The following is a 24,419-nucleotide window of genomic DNA, read 5'->3' as shown; positions in this document are numbered from 1 at the left end:
ACCTGTGGGGGAGGAGAGATCTCTTGGTGGCAGTTTGGAGAAGGCCCCCTTCACATCTCAGGGGGGACCGCGAGCAGTTTGCCAAAGAAGAAGGGTCTAAAATTCCAGCAGAGCCTTGTAAGAAACTCATTGCTGGTTACCGTAAGCGGTTGTGCGCAGTTATTGTGTCTAAAGGTTGTGCTACCAAGTATTAGGCTGAGGGGGCCAATACTTTTGTCCGCCCCATTGTTGGAGTTTTGTGTAAAATGATCAATGATTTGACTTATTTTTCATTCTCTTTTGTGTTTTTTCATTGCAAGCAAAATAAATGAAGATATTACCAAAGAGTTTGTGCTTGTAATCATTTTCTGGATGAACACGAGGATTATCTGACAGAATTGCAGGGGGGCCAATACTTTTGGCCAACACTGTAGGACATTCTTTACTTATCGGTTTAATATTACACTGATGAGATTTTTAGTATTGTATAAGAATTAGTTTCCTATACACCTTGCTTTCTGCAGACGTCTGGAAGGATTCTACCAGTGGAGAAAATTAACCTAAGGAACAATTCGTTCCCACCAGGAGAGGACCTGAACTGGACCAGAGAAGTAACCCGTGAACCATCCATTTCATCTGTATGTCTATATCTATATATATATTATATTATTATATATATGTAATTTTTATTGTTTTTGATAGTGACGTAGAGCTGTGTGAAACCCCTTTGCTGCACTTTGACAGAATAGTACAAAAGTTGTCATTATGTTACATTTTTAAGACCATTATGGCATATGTGGGGGTCATTGTGTTACATGTCGGGGTCATTACATAACTGTCAGAAGTAATATAAGAGATCATTACTTTGGGGGTACTTGGTTAGGACTTTTTCTCACTAGGGGATACATCGCTTGAAAAAAATTGAGAATCGCCAATCTATAGGGATCTACCTTTTCAAAAGGTGTCGCTAGAGCCAGACTTGTATGTATTTATATTGTATTTGCTGTTTTATACACATCCACTTTACAGGTATAGATGGAGATGTTGTAAGGATTCAGTAAAAGTTGCAGCAAGTTTTTTTGTTTTTTTTAATTCTTTATTTTTCTTTGTTTTCTACAGTCGCTTGTTTAACCCCTTCCCACCAATGCAGGCTTTCAATTTTTCATGTTTATACCTTCCCTTATGATATAGGCTTGAGAAAGGTTCAGGTTAAACCGAAACGTTGCGTTACTGGGCTACTAAAGTATTTGTTGCATCAATTTTGGAGTGCTACCTCATTTTGCTACTTTGGTGATTTTGCCCCTGACTGGAGGCTTGTACCAATTGCGCGTATTTACATAGTGCTGCTCTCTTTTCGGTGCTATACTGCTTTCTGATATGGTGATATGAGAGCTTGTTTTTTGCAGGACAAGTTGTACTTTTTAACGGCACCATTGCATGTTCCGTCTAAATTAAAATTTGTTGGGGGGTGGAAACAACAAAAATGGAAATACCCTAGGTTGTAAAATGTCTGTTTGTTTTAGAGCCTGCAAAACAGATCTTTTGTGTAACAATAGCCTGATTCTGTGGGCCAGTATACAGCAAATTTATATCGTTTTTTTCTATGCCTTTATACAGTTCTTTAAAAAAAAAAATTCTAATAATAATAATTTGCTTTGCATTGCCCTATTTTGACGCCCTTTTACCTTTTTATGTTTCCATCTGCAGAGCTGTATGGGGGCTCATTTTTTGTGGGGTGAGCTGTAATTTTTGTTGATCTCATTGTGGAATATGTATGGGGTTTTTTTTATCACCTTTTAATCATGTTTTCTAGGGGTGGGGAGGCCACTCAACCATACAATGGAGATTCGGGGAATGTTTATGTTATGGCATTCATCATGTGATTGATTGCATTGATTCCGGTGATGTTCGTGCAATAGTGCACGCCGTTGTGACAACTGCTCAGCTTCCTACAGGGGGGAGGTGGCAAATTAAGCCCTTCCTTGGTGTAAATTCTTAGATGGTACAGTCTCAGTTGCAGCTTTTTAGAAGATACACTTCCGGCATCAGAATCAGCATTTTTCCAGGGTAAATCTTATTCTTTGTTTCCTCCTCAGGTTCCTCTGCAATATTGGGTAGTGATATACCCTAAACGTGCCTGCACTCAAGTCAAGGATCTTACTAGTGCCATTGACCGGATTGCCAGCCCAATTGGCATGCGTGTGAATCAGCCCAGTTGTATTGAGCTTAGAGACGACCGTGTAGAGACATATGTCCAAAGCATCAGGTCACTGCTGGAGGGGGAGGTAAGGTCACTAGGCCCACTGTATGGGAAATAAACCTCAACATTCATCATGATAGGAAATGACTGGTGTTGGTCAGAAGGACAATATCGGATACACAAATGAGTCATGTGAGGCTTTACTAGAAAATATACTGGGATTTAGCAAGTGGACTGGTGACCTCTGTATCCTGTTTGTGAGAACCAATGTCAGACTTTTGTGTTTTTTACTTTTTAGGAAGGGGAGGAGATTAGGACTATCAGACGTTTTATATCAGTATGGGTATGATGATGGTACATGATGTCAGTCACCAGTTTTTAGATTGGCTCCAAAAGATTCTCATGTAATTGTATATAAGGGGTTAAGACGACCGCTTTAGAGATGTGTCACCAGAAAATGAGCGATATTTTATTTTTTTTTTATTTATTTTTTTTAAATCAAGTTTTATGGTAAACGTATATTTATACATTTTGTATATTTTTGGTGCGGTTTTTAAAACTTTTCCATGTTACCTATGCAAAAACAAATTCCTGCAGTTCTGACGTTGTCCACTAGGCCATATAATATTTTCTGGTTTCTGTAGGAGATTTCTTTGCAGCAGTCTCCTCACTTACCAGCACAATAACCATCACAGCTGTCATGTCTATGTATCTGCCAGTCACAATAGAGAATTTTTCTGCTTGTCTATTCCCGTATCTATACAATGACCTGTTCAGGTATAAAAGAGCATACGTAGAAACACTCTCATACAACTGAATAGAGTTTTCTCCAGATTATTACGTCTATGGCCCATGGTTCTTCTGTAGAAATCAGGAAGTCACTGAATGCTTTAAGCTTAGTGGCAAGAGTTAGAATTGTAAGGGGTTTTTTTTTAGAATTTTTTTTAAATATAAGTATTCTTAAAAAATATTGTTTAACATAACACATAGACACATTTCTTGTTTGCTGTTAACCACATGTCCGCTGAGGCCCTAACAAGGACTGGTCTCACTAAAGAGCCCCTGCCTTATGTCTCTGGCCATTACTTTTAATGGTTAGCATATATTTCTACAGCTTTTATATGGGAAATGTCCGGCTAGTCGCAGCTCGCCACTGAAACGTTACAAGCTACATATGCAGCAATAAGCTGATCACTAGGCTGGCTTTATTCCGAAAAAGTTTGCATTCATAAGACATCAGTTTTTAAAGGGTTATCCAATATTTTACACATGATAGCCTATTGTTAGGGTAGGCCATCAATATTAGCTCAGTGCCGAGGGTCCAGCTCTGTGCACCACCATCAATGTAACTGCTTAAAGGGGCCTGGGCCCTCGGACGAGTGTTGTACCCCATTCATTTTGTTTATCTATACTGTGGCTGGTATTACGGCTCACTGCAGGTTTGCCCCATTTAACAAAATGATACTGAGCTGTAATAGCAGACGTTGTTACACATACAGAGCTGAATAAATGGGACACAGTGCCTATAAACCCATCATGCACCTTTATAGAGGACCTTTCACCTCCCCTGCCAATTCACGTTCTTAGCCCCCTAACTGTCACATTAAAATTGCAAAAATCCGGAAGAAATTGTTACTTTTTTATTGCAGATTTTGAGCTTATAGCCTTATGTGCATTTTAACCTTATAGTAAGCTAACAAATTCTACCCTTATATCCAGTAAGCTTTTATCCCTCTCTGCACTTCCAACTTTCTGCTGAAGGAGGAGAGAGCTTTTTTCCCTGGTAACTTCAGAGATGAGCTTCTCAAGACCTTTGCCCACAAGTCTGCCCTGTTTGGCCCGCGAGAAGTGAAGGAAGGCAATGGATTCAGTATTCCATGACCAAATCCACACTGTATGGCGGATGGCCACCACTTTGGCTGCTGCGTCCAGAGAAGCATAGCAGAGATATGTGAAAGCATGCAGGATCAAAGATGAGAAGCTGGTTGTCCTGGAGGGGGGTGTCAGGATTTGAACCTGTGACCTGCTGTCTTGCCCAGTGTCTCTTTGCTTGCTGAGCTATTCAGCTTCTTGAATAGCTGTCTGCTGGACTTTTGTGTTTCCACTGATTAGAACCCACACTGAATTAACCCTGATTGGACTGCCTATATATATATATAGGTGACTCTGACACTTCCTACTTTGTGTTGGTATTGTGTACAGGTATCTGGATACAAGCTGGACACCCAGGAGATCTCCTTGCTGGTGATCTTCTCTATTTCTTTGGAACTACTCTCTGCTGGCTGAAAGCTCTCTGTAGCTTCACTAAAAACTCCTGAGATGCTACAGACTTCCACTTTGTCTCAAGTATCTGCTCCTGGACTACTACCTCAGGCCTCCTGTGGGCTATCCGTGTGCTGTCTCCGGCCTTAACTGAGTACTGGACTCCTGCTGCCGTATCACTAGTATTGTTATAGGGGGCTCCAATGGAGTGGCCCTTTTTACGCTAGTTCCCTGTCCCTCAGATCATTGGAGGGCCGAAATATAGTTTCAAAAAAATTTAAATATTATATGCTCCACAGTATACCCCCACACAGTATTATATACTCCACAGTATACCCCCACACACACACACTGTATTATACAGTCCTATGAAAAAGTTTGGGCACCCCTATTAATCTTAATCATTTTTTGTTCTAAATATTTTGGTGTTTGCAGCAGCCATTTCAGTTTGATATATCTAATAACTGATGGACACAGTAATATTTCAGGATTGAAATGAGGTTTATTGTACTAACAGAAAATGTGCAATATGCATTAAACCAAAATTTGACCGGTGCAAAAGTATGGGCACCCTTATCATTTTATTGATTTGAATTCCCCTAACTACTTTTTACTGACTTACTGAAGCACAAAATTGGTTTTGTAACCTCAGTGAGCTTTGAACTTCATAGCCAGATGTATCCAATCATAAGAAAAGGTATTTAAGGTGGCCAATTGCAAGTTGATCTCCTATTTGAATCTCCTCTGAAGAGTGGCATCATGGGCTACTCAAAACAACTCTCAAATGATCTGAAAACAAAGATTGTTCAACATAGTTGTTCAGGGGAAGCATACAAAAAGTTGTCTCAGAGATTTAACCTGTCAGTTTCCACTGTGAGGAACATAGTAAGGAAATGGAAGACCACAGGGACAGTTCTTGTTAAGCCCAGAAGTGGCAGGCCAAGAAAAATATCAGAAAGGCAGAGAAGAAGAATGGTGAGAACAGTCAAGGACAATCCACAGACCACCTCCAAAGAGCTGCAGCATCATCTTGCTGCAGATGGTGTCACTGTGCATCGGTCAACTATACAGCGCACTTTGCACAAATAGAAGCTGTATGGGAGAGTGATGAGAAAGAAGCCGTTTCTGCACGTACGCCACAAATAGAGTTGCCTGAGGTATGAAAAAGCACATTTGGACAAGGCAGCTTCATTTTGGAAACAAAAATTGAGTTGTTTGGTTATAAAAAAAGGCGTTATGCATGGCGTCCAAAAAGAAACAGCATTCCAAGAAAAACACATGCTACCCACTGTAAAATCCGGTGGAGGTTCCATCATGCTTTGGGGCTGTGTGGCCAATGCCGGCATCGGGAATCTTGTTAAAGTTGAGGGTCGCATGGATTCCACTCAGTATCAGCAGATTCTTGAGAATAATGTTCAAGAATCAGTGACGAAGTTGAAGTTACGCCGGGGATGGATATTTCAGCAAGACAATGATCCAAAACACCGCTCCAAATCCTCAGGCATTCATGCAGAGGAACAATTACAATGTTCTGGAATGGCCATCCCAGTCCCCAGACCTGAATATCATTGAACATCTGTGGGATGATTTGAAGCGGGCTGTCCATGCTCGGCGACCATCTAACTTAACTGAACTTGAATTGTTTGTCCAAAATACCTTTATCCAGGATCCAGGAACTGATTAAAAGCTACAGGAAGCGACTAGAGGCTGTTATCTTTGCAAAAGGAGGATCTACTAAATATTAATGTCACTTTTCTGTTGAGGTGCCCATACTTTTGCACCGGTCAAATTTTGGTTTAATGCATATTGCACATTTTCTGTTAGTACAATAAACCTCATTTCAATCCTGAAATATTACTGTGTCCATCAGTTATTAGATATATCAAACTGAAATGGCTGTTGCAAACACCAAAATATTTAGAACTAAAAATGATTAAGATTAATAGGGGTGCCCAAACTTTTTCATAGGACTGTATGCTCCTCAGTAAACCCCCCACAGTGTATTGCATAAAACAACACTTAAAAGTCACCACTTGAAGCTTATTTGTGTAGGACTGAGCATAAGAGTATAAGCTTCAGTGAGCAGCGAAAGAGAGTGCAGGTGTCGTTCTCCAGTGCTCAGCCCCTGCCCAACACATATCACATGTATAATAATCCAGGCTAAGGGGGAAGAAATACCTGAAGTGCAAACTCACCAAAAAGTGACCTGGATGACACAGTACCCCCTCTGTCCCACCAGAGGTGCATCTTGAAGCAGCTGTTCTCCACTTACCATGTACTACCTATAATACTGGGGTCGTCTTATGTTGTAGAGAGACCTGTGGGACTCCCAAGGCTACAGGGCCTGATAGTGATTGTTACTTCTGCACCCCCTGTAGGTACGCACCTCTGTGTCTCACATCTGTGACCTCTCACCTAGCCCGCCAATTCCCTGCTTTGCACTGATCTAGGACTGTATCCCCTGAATCCACTTTCTGCGGATGGGTCTATCTTCATTTCGGAGTATTTGGTCCAACCAATATTTTTTCCTTTTGCAGTAGATATTCTGCTCTGATTTTAATCCCAGATCATGTTAGGCTGTATTCACACAGAGTAACGCCAGGCGTTTTTTGTGTGCTTTTTGCACATAGCGCCGCGTATACGCGGCGTTAACGCCGCACTATTTTGCGGTGGCGTTGCCTGGCGTTAACGCGGCGCTACGCGGCGTTAACGCAGCGCTATGTGCAAAAAAGCACACAAAAAACGCCTGGCGTTACTCTGTGTGAATACAGCCTTAAAAGGTTTCCTGAAATCCAGGCATTGATCTATAAGGAGCTACCCTCCTAAAGTTGGCACTTTTCCAAGACAACTCTGCATATTCTTTTCCCAGCACATTTTTATCTCTATCATCTTCGAGCTGATCATCAAGACTGAGCGAGACGTATAAAGCTGAGTGCACTGTACTCGGGGCCGGTCACACGTTTACCACAGCTTCTCCCATTTACTAAAGCACGTTACCTCACCTATGGCGCCTCCATCTTGCCATACACGTTAGATGACACATTACTGGGTAGATGCTCCCTCTTATTAGGGTAGGGTCACACTACAGAATATGAGGTGGTCTTCCTCCTCCATTTTCTCTCCTGTGGAGCCCACAATGGAAAATGGAAGCAGAGCTGAGCCGCTGGTATAGTTGTGTGGTGCCATTGGTGTAGCAGAGTTGAGTTTGATGCTCAGTGTTACTAGTGCAGCATTTGGTAAAAGACAAGACTGTAGTGGACAGTCCTGCACCCGGATAGGCAAGTACAGGAGGGGCTGCTGATGCTTAAAATGAAAAGTAAATAATATTTAAAAAAAACATCATCTTGTTGAATTGATTTTACTTGTGCAGGTCAGATTTTTGAAGATCCATATAGTATAACACATTGTAAAGTTATCACCCCCATGATCACACGTCTTTGTTGTTGACAGGCCAAGGTGCAGCTTATTGTCTGCATAATATCTGGGACCAGGGATGACCTGTATGGTGCCATAAAGAAGATGTGCTGTGTACAGACCCCTGTCCCATCTCAGGTAAGGATCCTTCTACATTCCTGCCTTGTGCTACTTACAGATTTACTGTTTTTGAAATTTGAGTTAAGATCTCAACTTGACACAAGTAAAATAGCCATATCGTGTCACGCAGAGAACCGTTATAATGCAGGCATTTTAAGCCATAGTAAATATGTCAATCCCGACTGGGTTTTCAGCTGGTGATATCTCTGGAAATTTTACAGGTAAACCTATCATCTTGGAGTCATCTGAAAGATGATAATGGCACTAAATGGACATTTCTCAGGGCTAGTTCACACTGGCATCCCGTCGCAGCTTTCTGCTCTGGATTAGGCCTAAATGAATGGGCCTAGTGGTGGAGGGAGTTGTCGCGAGGCGGACGCCATGGCTGAATCAGCCGCGGAATCCGCCTGAAGAAAGGGCAGCTAGCTCCCATTGATTTCAATGGCAGCGATGGCATGGCACAGCACAACCACTTCTTTTCTAGCTTACTCTATACACACCATATTTCCCTCTTCTTATTTTTGTATACTTTTCATTTAACAGGTTGTGAACTCCAGAACCATCTCTAATCCACAGAAACTGCGGAGCATTGCCCAAAAAATTCTATTGCAGATAAACTGCAAACTAGGGGGTGAGCTGTGGGGCGTAGACATCCCATTGGTGAGTGACTTGCAGGCTGATAAGGAATGGACCATTGTCTTTGTGTGTTAAGAGAAAGGCTATGGCCTGTAAAGCCTGTGGAGATGTTTCTTTTAGGTTCAAAGTAGCGTTTGGGTTTCCTTTCTTCCCAAGTGGACTCAAAAAACAGAAACCCAGTCCGCTTAAAAAGCAGTTACTCACAGACCCCATAGACTTTAATGAGGTCTGCCTGGTTTCCGCCCAAAAAATGTGGAGAGAGAAGTGTTTCATTTTTCAATGCATGGGGAACAGAATCCCTGAATGTGGAGCGAGCGCTAGTGTGAACCTAGTCTTATGGATTTTTTTTAATCATATCTAGTTGATCTTGTCACCTTGTACTGTTTTGGGTTGATTAAACAGCTTTATTTACAGTCATCAGATTGTACACACATGGCATTCTGTGATGTAGCACAGGCTGGAAGACCACTCAGTAAATGTGTCGCACATCCCATAGAGCACAGAAGCACAACATATAGTAAAGGTACAGATCTCTCTTCAGTGACATCCAATACCTCTCCTCAGACCCCGGAAACTCAAACACGGACCGTTCCAACACACTGTCCCTCATTTTCACAAGAGAAATAAGACTGCGTGGAACAGTTTTATTCAGCCATATTCGTGCTAGATGCGGTTTGGTGAGCTAGGGAAAGACATCGTGCTGAGGGTCAGAGAGAAATTTTAGCTTCTGCTGGGCAGGAAATATTCTGAAAAAAGCAACACTGCTTGAAGAGTCTATAAACACCATCAGCTTATAGGCTTATCCTGCAGAAAGTTCTCAAAAGCACTTTTTAGGGCTCAAATTCCATACCACTGGTATACAGTATATACCTGGGCTGAAGCAACAGAATGGGCCTGACACTCTAAACGCTGCTGGTGCAAGTCACAACTCCAAGATAGGGAAGAAAGAATTACAACTGGTGGGGCAGGGCTGAATTGGCACAAAGGGGCACAAAAAAAGAACTCTGCTTGTGGGTTGAAGTCACAGAATGGGGCATAAGATGAAATGCAGGTGCACAAATCTAACTAGAACTCAAAAGAGAGCATAGACATGCAGGTACTATCATTATTATTATTGTTTATTTATATAGCACCATTAATTCCATGGTGCTTTACATTTGGGGTGCAGTTACAAGTAGAAGAGTGGCTCAGCAAGTGACAGTTGGGGTTCATTGTGTACACTCTATGCCACCAAAAAGGCTAACTGGGGGGCGTACTTGCAGCCCTTCGTCAAACTCACCCAAAGCTCAGCTGGGGGAAGCCTCCACTCACCCCAAGGGCCACAGGTCCAACTTCTACACCCAATACGTGTAAGGCGCAGAGGGATCAGAGAGGACAAGCCTGTGGTTGGCCAGGTATTCACACAACATCTGCCTATACTTTTCCGTCCTGGTGACACTAGGCTCCTCAGTGGTGGTAGTTTGACCGGGGGGGCCATTAATGTGTCCCGCACCTTGGAGAGTGTTCCCCGGGTGATTGTGGACCAGAAGGCAGTTGTCAGCCTCTTGGAGGAAATCTCCTCTCTGCCGCCAGCGAGGGTTGATGCAAACATTTCCATCATATTCTGCACCAGTTGCTTGTGGCAATCATTTATGCGATTGTTCCTCTTCCCTACCAGAACGAAGGACAAGATGTTATTTTTATACCGGGGGTCGAGGATTGCAAAATCCAGTATTGTTTGCTCTCCATGATGTGAACTATGCCTTTGTCTCTGGAAAAGCAGCCCAACATGAAGTCAGCCATGTGTGCCAGTGTGCTACTTGGCATGACTTTGCTGCCCCCACTGGAAGGGTCACTCTCCATTTCCTCCACTACTACTCCTCTTCACACCGTCCGCGCTGAAGCAATTGGACGCACTGAACTTATTATTATTATTGTTTATTTATATAGCACCATGAATTCCATGGTGCTTTACATTTGAGGGTTTACATACAATACACAGAATATACAGGTAGATATAATACTAAGGGAGCGTTCACACTACTGTCGGTGTCCGACAGCTAGTGTCCGCTGCTAATGTCCGTGCAAAATCCTGTGCAGACATTAGCATCGCACACTAGCTGTGTCCGTGACATTTTGCATTGATTTAAATGGACATTGGGTGCGTTCTTTTACAGTCCGGGTCTGTCCTTAACTGTCCGTTCCCAAAGATGTCCCACTTTTCAAGCGGACAGCAAAAACCTACATGTCGGGTTTAGCTGTCCGCTTGAAAAGTCAGACATGTTTGGGAACGGACAGTTAAGGACAGGCACGGAGTGTAAAAGAACGCACCCAATGTCCATTTAAGTCAATGCAATATGTCACGGACACAGCTAGTGTCTGATGCTAATGTCCGCACAAGATTTGGTATGGGATGATATCTGATGGTATGGGACACAGTGAAAGAGTAATTGGCGGCAACGCCGGACGATGATTGTCCAGCGTTAGCTTTCTCCCACTGAGCCCAGTGCTTGCCTTCCAAATGACGGGGCATGGCCGAGGTGGTCAGGTTTCTCAGAGCCCCTATTTAGTTTTGAGTTGCACAGTGTGTAAAACTCACTTAGTTTGTCCTCCGCGCATACGTTGAAAAATCTACACACCATCGAGGGAGGTGGCCAACATGGGCGAGTTTTGGGCGAGTGGCTAGTACAGGTGGGCTTTGCTGGCTGTGGCCTGGCTTCTGTGAAGCAGCTGTCCTTTGCCTCTGGACATGCCTCTGCCTCTAGCCACCTTTGTTGGTGCTCCGCCTGCCTCCATATCTACACTGCTTTCCCCACTATACATCACCCCTGACCTGATGGCAACTATGTCTTGTCATCATCACTGAGGCAGAGAAATGCCGGTTGCTGGTCCACAACCACAAAATTGGCAGGAGATGGCGGATGCTCCAGTGTTTGGGCATCAGGACAGAGAAATTTGTCTGTTAGCTCCTGGGATGTGGGAAGTGGTTGGCCAGAATGAGAGACAGTTAGAGGACCCGAAAACAGCTCCTGGGAAAGGGTGGGATGACTGTGCTGGGAAGTTTGGACATATTGGGAGGAAGGAGGGGCAGACTCTTAAGTAGGAACACGACTTTAGGTATTGTCTGACTGGCTGGTGCAAATGCAGCTGGAAGCATTATCCGCTAGCCATTGTAACACCTGTTCTTGGTGCTCGGGCCTCGTCAGCGTTGTTACCTGCACTCTGCTTAATGTTGCCATCAAGTCAGGAATTGTAATGAGCACATGCTAATGTTTCTTTAGGTTTAATTTTTTTTTTTCTGTCCATACTAACGTAGAGGAAAGAAGGTTTCCAAGTATTCCCCATAGACTATAATGGAATTCGATATTTGGTCGAATATTGAGGGGCTATTCAAAACGAATATCGAATATTTCACTACTCGCTCATCTCTAATCAACAGCGTTGTTAGAAGTGACATCTGTGGTTCAGGGTGCTCTTAACCATGAGAACTGCAGCTTCATCCTCCTCCTCCTCCGTCACCTCTTCTCATGTATTTTATGGATTTGCACAAATCTATTTCCAATCCTGTTGGATTCTATCAGTATGTGACCCTATAATCTGATAGATTGTCCCAGTCAGAAGAAAGGGATCCCTGCACTGGACACCTATAAGCAGTGATCATAGGAGAAATATGAGGAATAGGTGACTTTAGGATGAACATCTCCATGTAAAATAACCACTGCACTGCTGAGTATTGTAGATGAGATAAATGACATGAAGCTATATAAGGACCATCAGACATAAATCCACCACAATACAACGTCCTCATTTGCATGTTATACTTATTATTTGTCTTCTCCACCTAGAAATACTTGATGGTCATCGGAATTGATGTTTACCATGACCCTAGTCGTGGTTTGCGGTCAGTGACTGGATTTGTGGCCAGCATGAACCAGTGAGTATCTGCACATTTAATGCTTGCTATGGCTTTATATGGTGTTGAAATGTTTAGTTTAACGTTAAAGGACAGCTTCAACCAGCACTAAAATTTTCCATGTGATCCCTTTAAAAGGGTTTTTCTGGGACTAAAGCTATGGAGCTTGAAGCAGCGGGCTTCATATGTTATATAGTGGTTGACCTACAGTAATGCCATATGGCTACTATATAATATGCAGTCAGGGCTCGTTCACATCTGCACCCAGGACTCCATTATGCAGGTTTCCGTTTCCTGCATAAAACAGAGGCAGGTTATGGAAACCTGCAGGACTCTTTCTCACCCATTCATTTGAATGGGTGAGAAAGATGTGCGGCGGTGAGCGTTTTATGCTCTCCGCCGCAAAACCGTGTTTTTTAATCCGGACACAGAGTCGGACATGCAGTACTCTGTGTCCGGATTTAAAAAAACGGTTTTGCGGCGGAGAGCTTAAAACGCTCACGGCCGGACCCGGTCTGTGCTTTCCGTCTTCTTGCATGCAGAAGACGGAAACCACAGAACGGAGACCAAAACGCAGGTGTGAACCTAGTGTCATCTGCTTCTGGCTCAGTATTCTGTGTAGTACCAGACCCGATAGAAGTCCTGAACAACAGATCTGTGTACGGGGCTTGTTGTTGGCCCCCACCTATCCTAACAATTGGTTATCAAAATAAAAATCCCTCAAAATGCCTTTAAGCTGTTACCCTGCTTATTCAGAACTGAGTAGAAAGACCTGAGTAACATATTAAAGGGGCTACAAACAGGAAATGCCATAAAACTGAATAAGCTCTGCCCACCCATTAAACCCCCCACTGATTTCAGTGCAGCCACTTTGGTTTCGGTGGTTACTTTGGTCACCGTCTCCGATCCTGCACTGATATCATGTACGTCCCCAGTATAGGGCATTGCTTCATTTCTTCTTGATCAGAAGACAACCATATAACAATGTGATGAAAGAGAATAACACAAGCGCTTGTGATCTCCTTGCAGCTGCTTGACCCGCTGGTACTCGCGTGTTGTCTTCCAGCTTCCCCATCAGGAAATCATGGATGGGCTAAAGCTTTGCCTAGTGGGGGCCTTGCAGAAATTCCATGAGGTGAGCAATGGATGTTACTAGGTTTTACTGTGAAAGATTATTAATGTGCTTGCTTTTTGTCTAGCAATGAGGACCCCCCCAGTCTACTAGCATTTCTTTAGGCCGGTCACTGTCCTTAGGTTTAACATTGGTTGTAGTGACCCCCTTTAAAGGGATTCTATCATTAGACTCTCTTTTTTTAGTACTACCACATCGGAATAGCCTTAATAAAGGCTATTCTTCCCCTACCTTTAGAATTCTTCTCCGCGCCGCCGTTCTGGTGATATTCCCGGTTTTCTCCATATGCAAATGAGTTTCCGGGCAACACAGGGCAGAGCCGACTGCGCGCGTTTTGTCGGCTATTTTTCAGTGGCTGCTACATGAACGTCCTGCGCATGCGCAGTAGAATCATGTAGTTCTACAGAGTATAGAGCATATGGAGCATGCTCAGTAGCTCTGTACCGACATCCAATGCGTAATGGATGCCGGTACAGAGCTATTGAGCATGCTCAGTGTGCTCTGTACTCCATAGAACTACATGAGCGTACTGCGCATGTGCAGTACACTCATGTAGCGGCCACAGAAAAATGGCTGACAAGACGTGCAGTTTGCTTTGCCCGTAGAAGAAGAAGGGCTGGAGAGTCTTCAGACAGAACCTTTCTTAAGACTATTCCTATGTGGTAGTACTGAAACAAGGGATTCTAATGATAGAATCCCTTTAAGTAAATGGCATAGAAAAGTAGAACAATTTACCTTGTTGGTTGGATTTTTATATCAGCACATTAGTATTCTTTTTCCATGTAGGTGAACCACATGCTGCCGGAGAAGATCGTCGTGTACCGAGATGGCGTGTCAGACAGTCAGCTGAACGTAGTGCAGAATTATGAGATCCCGCAGCTCCAGACTTGCTTCAGTACATTTGAGAACTATTCGCCCCGCATGGTAGTGATTGTGGTGCAGAAGAGAGTTAGCACCAATCTCTACTCTTCTCATACTGGGGAATTTGTAACTCCGGCACCAGGGACAGTGTTGGACCATACTGTCACCTCCCGTGACTGGTGAGCCGCTCTACCATGTGCATTACACCTTACACGACACTTGTCCTAATAGACGTATTTACAGGATTATGTCTTATTCTATAGGGTGGATTTCTTCTTGCTCTCTCACCATGCAAGACAGGGCTGTGGCATTCCTACTCACTACGTATGTGTCTTGAACACCGCCAACCTTAGCCCTGATCATTTACAGAGGTAAGGCATGTTGTACAGAGAGATTATAGGGGCAACACGTTGGCTCATTGGTTAGCATTGCAGCCTTGTAGCGATCGAGTCCTGGGTTTGAATCCTGCTAGGAACAACATCTGCAAGGAGTTTGTATGTTCTCCCCGTGTTTGCGTGGATTCCTCCCACTCTACAAAGACATACTGATAGGAAAAAAATGTACATTGTGATCCCTATATGGGGCTCATAATCTACATTAAAAAGAAGAGAGAGATTATATCCTGCCTTAAAGGGACAGTCCAGAAATAGGGCCTGTGGAGTTGGGACCAATTTTGGCTGGAGTTGGAGAGACACATTCTGACGCCAGCTTCAAAAGAAATTGGCTAATTATTTTTAATTAGAAAATTATTAGTATAATTAATTAGATGGATAGTTTGTTACATATTTACTTACATAGGAATCAGTCAATAGATTATTAATGACTGACTAACTATAGCGGTCAGACATTTATGAAGAGTCTGTGAGGTTTGGCCTCCCAACTACATAGCCCTGGTGAAAAGAAGATGCTGAGGAACAAGGGGGCGCTAAGCTCGGGATAGCCTTTTTTTCTTAAAGAGGTTTTCTGGCCTCAAATGAATTTTTCATACTATTGACTTATTCACAGGATAGGTCATCCATATTTGATCTATTGGGGTCAGACACTCGGACCCCGCACAGATCAGCTCTTGTAGTAGACTCCAGGTGCTGGAAGCTGCTAATGAAAGGGGCAGCACCGCTCCTATACAAACAAGTACTACATCAGCCGATCTCGCTGTTCAAGTGTCAGGCCCTGATAGATTATATGCTGATGACCTGTCACGTGCATAGGTCATCAATATCTAAAATCAGTTTGGGCCCTGAAAACCCCTGTGTCTGTGGGCAGGATTAAAAAATAATTAAATAAAAAAGAACAAACACCTTTTAGGGCTAGTTCACACGGGGCACGGTTAGGTGTATTTTGGTTCTGACTTTGACGCAGGAAGCCGCATCAGAGTAGGACCAAAATGCGCCTGCCACGACTGTTGCGGCTTCTGACAGTCGCGGTTTCCCGCTCCGGATTAGGGCCAAATGAACGGGCCAAGTCCTGACGGTGCTGCCTTGAGGCGGACAGCGGGGCTGAATCTGCCGCGGAATCCGCCTGTAGAGAGGGCGGCTCGCTTCTTTTTTTTACGTGAGCAGGAACATACCGCTCACGGAAAAAAGTAAGCTAGCGGTCTACTTAGACCTCTATTGTGAGGGGGCGGATTCTGACATGGATTCAGCGCCTTATGCTTAAACGGGTTTTCTTAAAGATTTTTCAAAATAATACAAAACAAACAACAAACATGAAGTCGAGCAATAATGAAAAAACATAACAGTCCGCGGACAGGGAGGCCAAAAAGACCCCCCTCCGCACAAATCAAATATAGCCCAACGAGAAAGGGAAAAAGGGAAAAGGAATAGACAAGAAATAAACAAACAAACACAAGACGAAGACTAAAAGAACCACAACGGAAGCAAAAGAAGAAAAGGAGAAGAAAACAGACGGCCATGTCACACTCAAGCAAAGGCAGAAGAGAAGGCAGACGACTCCTGGAACATAACCCAGGGATGCCAACGAAGTTCAAACTTGGAATAGTCAGGGGAATCTTCCGCCACCAAGGTCTCCATCCGCTGAATAAGAAGGAACTCCTGGAGGAACTCAATCAAGGAGGGAGGGGTAGGGCTGCGCCAGTGTCTGGGGATGACGGTCCTGGCGGCCACGAGAAAGTGCCCCAGGAGGTCCTTCTTAATCTCCGACAGCTTACCAGGGATGACCGACAGAAGTGCCAGCTGGGGAGAGACAGTCACCGAGCGCCCACTGACCCTGGAATACAAAGAAAACACCGCGTCCCAAAAGGGGCGCAGAACGTCACAGTCCCACCATATGTGCAACATAGTACCCCTAGCGGAGCCACAGCGCCAACACAAGTCCGGAACAGCGGGAAAAATCCTATGGAGAAGCACCGGACACCTATACCACCGGGACAAAATCTTATAATTCCTCTCCTGAGCACTACAAGGGAGGGCCAGCTTGTGAGAGAGCAAAAAGGACCGGTCCCAATCCGCAGATGACAAACCCACAGGAAGGTCGGCGTTCCAAGCGGCGACGTAGGGAGGGAGTTACGCAGTGACATCCGAGAGGAGAACATCATATAGAAGCGAAAGGGCACGAGAGGGGGAGGTCTGACGCCCGACATAGGATTCAAGGGCTAATGGAGGAGAAGAGAGGCGAGGAGTGAGCGAAAACTGCTTCAGAAAGGACTGGAGTTGAGCGTACTCCAACCACGAGAGGCGCAGGTCAGAGTGAGAACTACACAGCTGGGCGAACGGAAGGAGCGGAGAATGATTCAGTGCCTTAATCCGCCTCCTCTTGCCCCGTGTGAATGAGCCTTTATACTTACCTGGCTCCTGTTCTCCTGGTGCATGCGCAGCTCTTACTGCAGCCAGAGTTGTACCTGGTGCTCATGCACAGTGAAGCCAAGACGTGCACATAACTGCAGACACGAGCAGGGTTAGGAGTAGGCCATTTAGTAGGCTAAGCCACCAGTCCATACGTACCAGTAGGTGGTTTAGTGCCCCATATAGGCCTGATAGATTTCTAGTAACATTTGGTCACTTTTGACAAGACGTCCTGTCTCTGGCTGTCGCTTTGGTTGTGACTTTGCCTTTTTTTTTATTATATATTTGATCTGAAATGAATATGTTTCCATTTAATATTTGTTTTTCCTGTTTTCTTTTCAGGTTGACTTTCAAGCTGTGCCACATGTATTGGAACTGGCCGGGTACCATCAGAGTGCCAGCCCCTTGCAAATATGCCCACAAACTGGCCTTCCTGTCTGGCCAGTTCCTCCACCGCGAGCCGTCCATTCAGCTATGCGACAAGCTGTTTTTTCTTTAAATGACACAGTCTTTGGACCCCCCTAATTGTTGGTTACTTTAGAATGATCCCCTTTCGGTTTTTATTGCCCTACCTATAGGATCATGCTGAGTCTGCAGATTTAGCATTATCCCTCTCCTATTTTACCACAGTTCATTTAGTTTTTTGCTTGTTAGAGAACCTGAGATGTCTACGATGTTTTCTCTGGACATATTAAACCTTACAACCACCTACAGATTACACGCCGGTGATGATGTAGTTTTGCTACGACTTGTCTGTCACAGGTTGGACACCACTGCTATAGATGAAACCTGAATGTGTCTCGAGTTTACCTAGGAACTTATAAGCTATAGTTAAAACAAAGTGTGCAGAAGGTAGGACAGTCATTTTATTTACCCCCTTGCTCTTGTAGTGGCAACATATTCTGCAGCGCTGTACACAGATTGCAGTCGTCCTAAGGTTGAAGGGGTTTTCTGGGAGTTGCATATTGATGACCTGTCCTTTATAGAGGACATTAATATCTGATTGGTGAGGGTCTGGCACACAGGACCCCCTCCACCTGTTTGGGTGAACACTGCTGCCTCTACAATGAATAGTATTTACAGCACCATACATTGTGTAGGGTCTGGTCTTGGTGTTACAGATCCTGGGAGGGAGCTGCAAACCAACCTCATAATCGATGAACGTGACATTACAAACAGATCGATGCTCACCTACATGCTGCCTCCTGCTTTGAGCAGCTGATCTGCAGGGTCCCCTGTGTCGGACCTAGACTGATCAGATATTCATGAACTAAGGTCATCAGTACTCAACTCCTGGGAAGCCCCTTTAACTTCTGTCAAATTGTTACAAATAGTGTTCCTTAGTTTTCACATTAGCATCGGTGACCGCTATCACCATTATCTGGGCTGACACCCATCCCTGAATGAATGTTTAGAGAGGCAGGTTAGGACATTTGGTGACAATCCCAGTGGATGTCACAACAGCAGCCATATTGGTTGTCACTTTTCTAGGAACGCTATAGCTATCGTTCTTATAACTAAGAATTTTTTTTTTATTACAATTTGACAGAAGAGCTTGGAGAGTTACATTAAAGGATCTCTCAAGGCAATGTCTATGTCTAGAAGTCAAGGCATGACGTACAACATAAAGGCAGAGTTCCCAGGCCGTGCACCGTCGCTCCAGCCCTGCATAAACATACCACACTAAGTTTTTTATTTCTAAGGGTCTTTACATAGAGATTTTGTTGATTCCTAGCAGCCGGACCCCCACGGATCTTTACTCACACGACCACTGAATGGTCAATAGACTGTATGAAGCCACCATGGAGTTTCCTACAGTAAAGTGAGACAGATCACGTGGCACACACTGGGGTGGTCTCAGCAATGATCGTTCCTTTATTATATACTATAGAATAACAAGCTTTCTCCTGACTTTCATGAAGGTGATTTCTATAGCAGGGACATATTTAGTAGCACTTTATAATTCAGTGTATTAGAAGGCATTGTTGTGTTATTACTATATCATTGTAAATTTGGCAATTCCATTTTGCACCGTAATATTTGCATCTATGTCTAAAAGGTATTTCCCACCACATAGATTTGACCCAAACCAAAGGCCTCATTCATGGAAGCAAAACCCTATTCATTGAGCCTGTGATCACTCAGGCTGTATATGTTAATAGGACCATAATAACAAGGGGGGCAGATACATGAAGACCACCCGGCTGTGACCACCCCCCACCCCCCGAGTTCTGCTCTATAGCCCAAATACAGCTTTGTTTTATTCAGCAAGAAAACAGACTATCATTTAGTTCCATCTGAGAGCATCTTCTGGAGGGTCATCCAGGCCCATCTGAAGGTGACATCATCAAAAGAGATTTAGACCCCCCCCCCCCCCCCCCAAAAAAAAAAAAAAGCACATTGCGATCCCTATATGGGGCTCACAATCTACATTAAAAAAAAGAGAGAGCTTTACACTCCAAAGTCGAACGTCTTCATATATTTAGATTTACTTAGAGAGATACGAAGGTTTTGTTGTGGTGTCACTTCTTGCAAACATGTCAGACAGAGGTGCCGCCATATTAGTGATTGACAATGTCTGTAAAGCGCTGCAGAATATGTTGCCGCTATACAAATAAGCTAGGAGATGTTACCTTAACGGGGGTCTCCAACTGATAACAATTATCTGTAAGACCCCAGGGGTCCCCAAATCCGTGTAGTACTACTACTACTACATACACTACTACTACTACATACTATACGTATTATATACTACTACTACATTTACTTCTATGAGACTTGATAGAGATGGCTGCGTTGAATTGTATGTTCCATAGCAGTGAATGATATGGTGCTCACACAATGGACTCCAGGACAACTGGATACTTATTATTAGGGAATATGTGGTTATAGCGACAAAATCCTTTAAAAGCTACAACCAATATGGCGGCACTTCCTGTTGTCACTTTTGAAACAGTGGTCTCCATAATGGAACAGAAAACCTTCAATCTGTAAACACTTGGGCTATTGGCTTCTGCTCTGCCTTCTGCTCCACTTGTGCATGGTCATTTTATGCAAGTTTTAGCTACAAATCCATGTCGGTAATAGTCACAAACTCCATTTTAATCTGCATTTGAATGGAGTGATGCTCGCTGCCTGTGCTGCTGCTCCGTTCCATCTGGGCTGCAATAAGAGCGGCACTGCACATGCTCCCCATCCACTAGCAGCATCCGGTACCCAGAGGCTACTGCACCAGCTGTTCTGTGCAGGATCTGGGTGTCGGACCCCCATAGAGCACATACTGATGACCTATTCTAGCTGTTCTGTGTGTCGGAACCCCCATAGATCACATACTGATGACCTATCCTGGCTGTTCTGTGCAGGATCTAGGCATTGGACCCCCACTGATCACATACTGATGACCTATCCTGGCTGTTCAGTGGAGGATCTAGGCGTTGAACCCCCACAGATCATATACTGATGACCTGTGGATAAGTCATCAGTATGAAGAAACTATTTGTGGCCAGAAATCCCCTTTAAGGCCCCATGCACACAACGGACTGCCATCTGAGAGGACTTTGTATGCTCAATCCCAGTGCTTATAGAGCAGGTCCTAGCCTGCTCTGTAACTTCAGAACGGTACTGGACCCCCCCCTCCCTCCATTGAAATCAGTTGGGGCCGGACCTAGTGCATTCTGCTATAAAATCAGCCCCCGCTCAACTTGCTGCTGACTGTGGCTTACCCAGCATGTTGGGGGAAGTCCGGAAAACCAGACTGTCTTCAGTCATTTCTCTTGAATTGAGAAGAAACCAGTCCTGAGTCTTACCAGTGAAATAATCAGGACTGATATTGTGCCTTGCATAGCATTGCTGCTCCTTAAGGAGGGGGCTGTGTATGATATTGTGCATCTTGTTCAACTGCTTTTACCAAGAAGTATTTAAGGAGTGGTAGTAGAGCAGGAGGTCAGACTTTGACCTTCACGTTCCATTAATATACAGTATGCCGCTTCATTCACTTCACCTTGGAAAGCATGAGTTGGAAAGCGCTAGTTGTTTATAGATCTTACACAGTGTGAACTCTATGCAGTGCGCTGTATTGGCCGCCATGATCATTTGTCACTTCTTTCTGCAAAGCCATATCCAACAGACCTGGGGAGAACTTGACTTGTTTGCCATATTGCTCATTATTGGCGTCAACCTGTGGTAGACCTGGCAGTAAGTGTTCAGTTTCCCTGCAGCACCTCCACAGGAAACTTTAAGTATTGCACAATGCCCATTCAAGTCAATGGGTTGTCTGTATAGTACAGGACACAATATGTCCTCCAGAGCAAAGAGGCGCTCTTTATAACCCATCTCCACTGTGGCCAAGAAATGATCCTGAACAGAACAGCCCCCACACCCAATTTACACAATGACACAAACCCCGGTAAGTTCTGCTGCAGTAAATCTTGTAGATTGAATGTTATGTCCTAGATTAAGAGATGTATTCTCTTGTAATATGTACAGATGTAGTCCATTAATGTCTCAACATTGGTCAGATATTATGTATTGTCTATGGTTGTAGGTAAGAAAAGTAATACATTCTATAGAAATGTCACCTCCATTGTCCACGAGCTAAGTGTGGTATTGCAATACTAGATATATACTATATAACCAAAGGTATGTTGAGCCCCGACCATTTAACCTATAGGAGCTTGTTGACATCCCATTCCAAAACAGTAGGTGTTAGACTAAGCCCCACGTAGCAGCCGAAACGCATTGCAGTTTTTCCCACATCGCTTTTCATAGAAAGTCCATAAAGGAAAACATTCTGCTTCCATTACACCAATACAGAATGGACATGCGGCGATCTTGAAATCACATCATGTCCGCGGAAAGCCAGAATCCCATCCACTTTGTAGGTATGCGTTTTTTGTTGTCCCCCTTTACAGCTAGAAGAGTCGCCCCTTGTCTGAGAAGGTTTTCTATAAGATTTTTCCCATTCTTCCAGAAGAGCGTTTGTGAGGTCAGATCTGGGTCAAAAGAGGTACTATGTCTCAACAAGGAGATGTTGCCTCAGAAAGGCTGCTTTGGAGTGTACAGAGACAAATTAGACCAAGCATGCCCTGCTAGGAATTCTGGGAAATGACTATGCAAATACATCCTCCTTGGTGGAAAAGGGGAACTTGCTCTAGCCCCACTTACTTGCAAGGTAGGTCCCTGTAGATCAATGCCTAGTTATCATGAAACCTAGTGGCATAATCTGGGAATAAAGTCAAGACAGGAATAGAAACCCATGTGCAGAAAGTTGTTTGGAGGATATTGCCCCTCATCAGAGTACTGGCTGGGTGAGTGAGAGGTCTTAGACCTGGGTCAGCAGGGTACTATGACTCATTACAGAGATATATCCTTTCTGACCCACATCTATTGACTTTTTAGCCAGCTGGCCAGTATCTTGCTCAAAACAGCTGTCTGTGGATGGGTCCCTTTTAGGTCTGGTTCACATCTGCGTTTGGTATTCCTTTCAGGGAACAGTATACCAATTTCATTGACAAGCGGTGAGCAGTGAAAACACACAGACCCCATAGACTATAATGGGGTCCATGTGTTTTCTGTGCGAGTCATGCAGAGAAGAAAGTAGCTCATGAAGTACTTTTCTCTCCACATGTTCCAAGCGGACACCACACGGACCCCATTATAGTCTATGGGGTCCGTGTGCTTTCACTGCTCACCGCTTGTCAATGTGTTTAGTATTCCATTCCCCAAGTGGACTCCCAGAACCAGGCCTTACTTTTGGAAGAGGTATTCTCTCTTGGCTTTATCCCATATTATGCCACTAAATTTCAGAAAAAAACAGATATTAATCTATATGGAGCTATCTTCCAAATAAATGGTGCTAGAGCAAGTTCCCCTTATCCGCCAAGGAGGTCATATTTTATATTCCCTTCCCTGAGGACACACACCAACATTGCCCGAGAGGGCCTGGCTCATAATCGCCATTTTAGTTCCCCCCAAAGGTGCTGGATGGGACTGAGATCAGGGCTCTGTGCGGTCTCTCATTTGCTCTCTTTCCATAGACGTCTATTGGCAGCAGCTGTAACCTGATCGCTGCAGATACATCAGTGATAGTGAGAATTTATGGGAGGTGATGAATGATCAGACGTAAACTGTGGAATGAATGCCAAACGCTATGAAAACCTCACATTAGGTGTGTTATAGGAATATTCCCATCTCATATCTATAGGTTATGCCACAAAAGGCGGCACCAATCTCAATAGGAATAGGTCAAGCAGGCTCGCTGTAGTTCACATGTACGTCTCTGAGTGTTACCAAAGATCAGCTGCTTCTATCATTCTGGTCGACTCCGTACATATTCCCATTTCAGCCATGACTGGCAGAGATGACAATACCCATTTAACAACAATATTCCCAATGCCATATTACAAGGACTTAGGTAGGTGAGTTGTTTGCAGCATGGAACTGCTTTATGATGTCTCATCAGGCATGAAAAGCACTACTACAACATGGCATCTTTTCAGTTCCTTCCCTTCTGCTAGTACGCAGGACTACGGTTAGTCAGTAGCAGGTATACCCATACTAGGGGCTAGTTACTGTGTCCCCCTGGGGTGTCTTCTGGCCCCCATAGACATAATGTAACTTACTAGTTGTAGCAATTCTTTGATATTCCAGCGCAGTCTCCTGTACATGACACAATGTGATGCGTATAGGATCCATCACCAGACCATCGCGGTTACGTGTCCTCCATAGTGGCAGACTACCACGTGGCCTGTTTTCAGTATTGCACACCGCTAGGGAACAATCACCATTAGAAGGGCAATGGACCCAGTTTTTTTTTTTCTCTTTTTTACATGTTTTCTTGCTGATTATAATACAATGTCTTTGGGTTCTCATTCAGTATTCCATATTTCCAGTTTATAAGGGGCATCCAGCCGTACGTCAGTGCCCTATAGATGTGGGATTTATGGGATGTCATTGTAACAGGTAGTTACTGTGTATTGTACTTATGTTTTCTGAATAAATCCCGTCCTTGTATGCGTAAAATACTTCTGTGTTTTATTGATGGCTTATTAACCCTTTCCTTTATTCTGTTATTTACAGGGGATATTACACTTATAGTAGGAAAACAAATCTTATTCATTGTAT

At 43.9% G+C, this 24,419-nt stretch overlaps 1 protein-coding gene across 1 annotated transcript in view; it reads left to right on the top strand.

Moving 5' to 3' along the window:
• LOC142202547 (piwi-like protein 2) overlaps positions 1-18,000 on the top strand; it is a 48,169-nt gene extending 30,169 nt beyond the window's left edge. The window contains exons 15-23 of the mRNA XM_075272711.1: positions 504-617; positions 2,076-2,264; positions 7,892-7,993; positions 8,519-8,635; positions 12,436-12,524; positions 13,533-13,638; positions 14,422-14,675; positions 14,760-14,867; positions 17,640-18,000. Coding sequence (XP_075128812.1) covers positions 504-617; positions 2,076-2,264; positions 7,892-7,993; positions 8,519-8,635; positions 12,436-12,524; positions 13,533-13,638; positions 14,422-14,675; positions 14,760-14,867; positions 17,640-17,796 — 1,236 coding nt within the window. The 3' untranslated portion in view covers positions 17,797-18,000. The remainder of the gene's footprint in view (positions 1-503; positions 618-2,075; positions 2,265-7,891; positions 7,994-8,518; positions 8,636-12,435; positions 12,525-13,532; positions 13,639-14,421; positions 14,676-14,759; positions 14,868-17,639) is intronic.
• Positions 18,001-24,419: the final 6,419 nt, after the last annotated feature.

This window comes from Leptodactylus fuscus, chromosome 5, assembly GCF_031893055.1.
Source record: "Leptodactylus fuscus isolate aLepFus1 chromosome 5, aLepFus1.hap2, whole genome shotgun sequence".
In the NCBI taxonomy this organism is placed as follows: Eukaryota; Metazoa; Chordata; class Amphibia; order Anura; family Leptodactylidae; genus Leptodactylus; species Leptodactylus fuscus.
The sequence above is the reverse complement of the archived record's forward strand: the minus strand, read 5'-3'. Positions and strand labels throughout refer to the sequence as shown.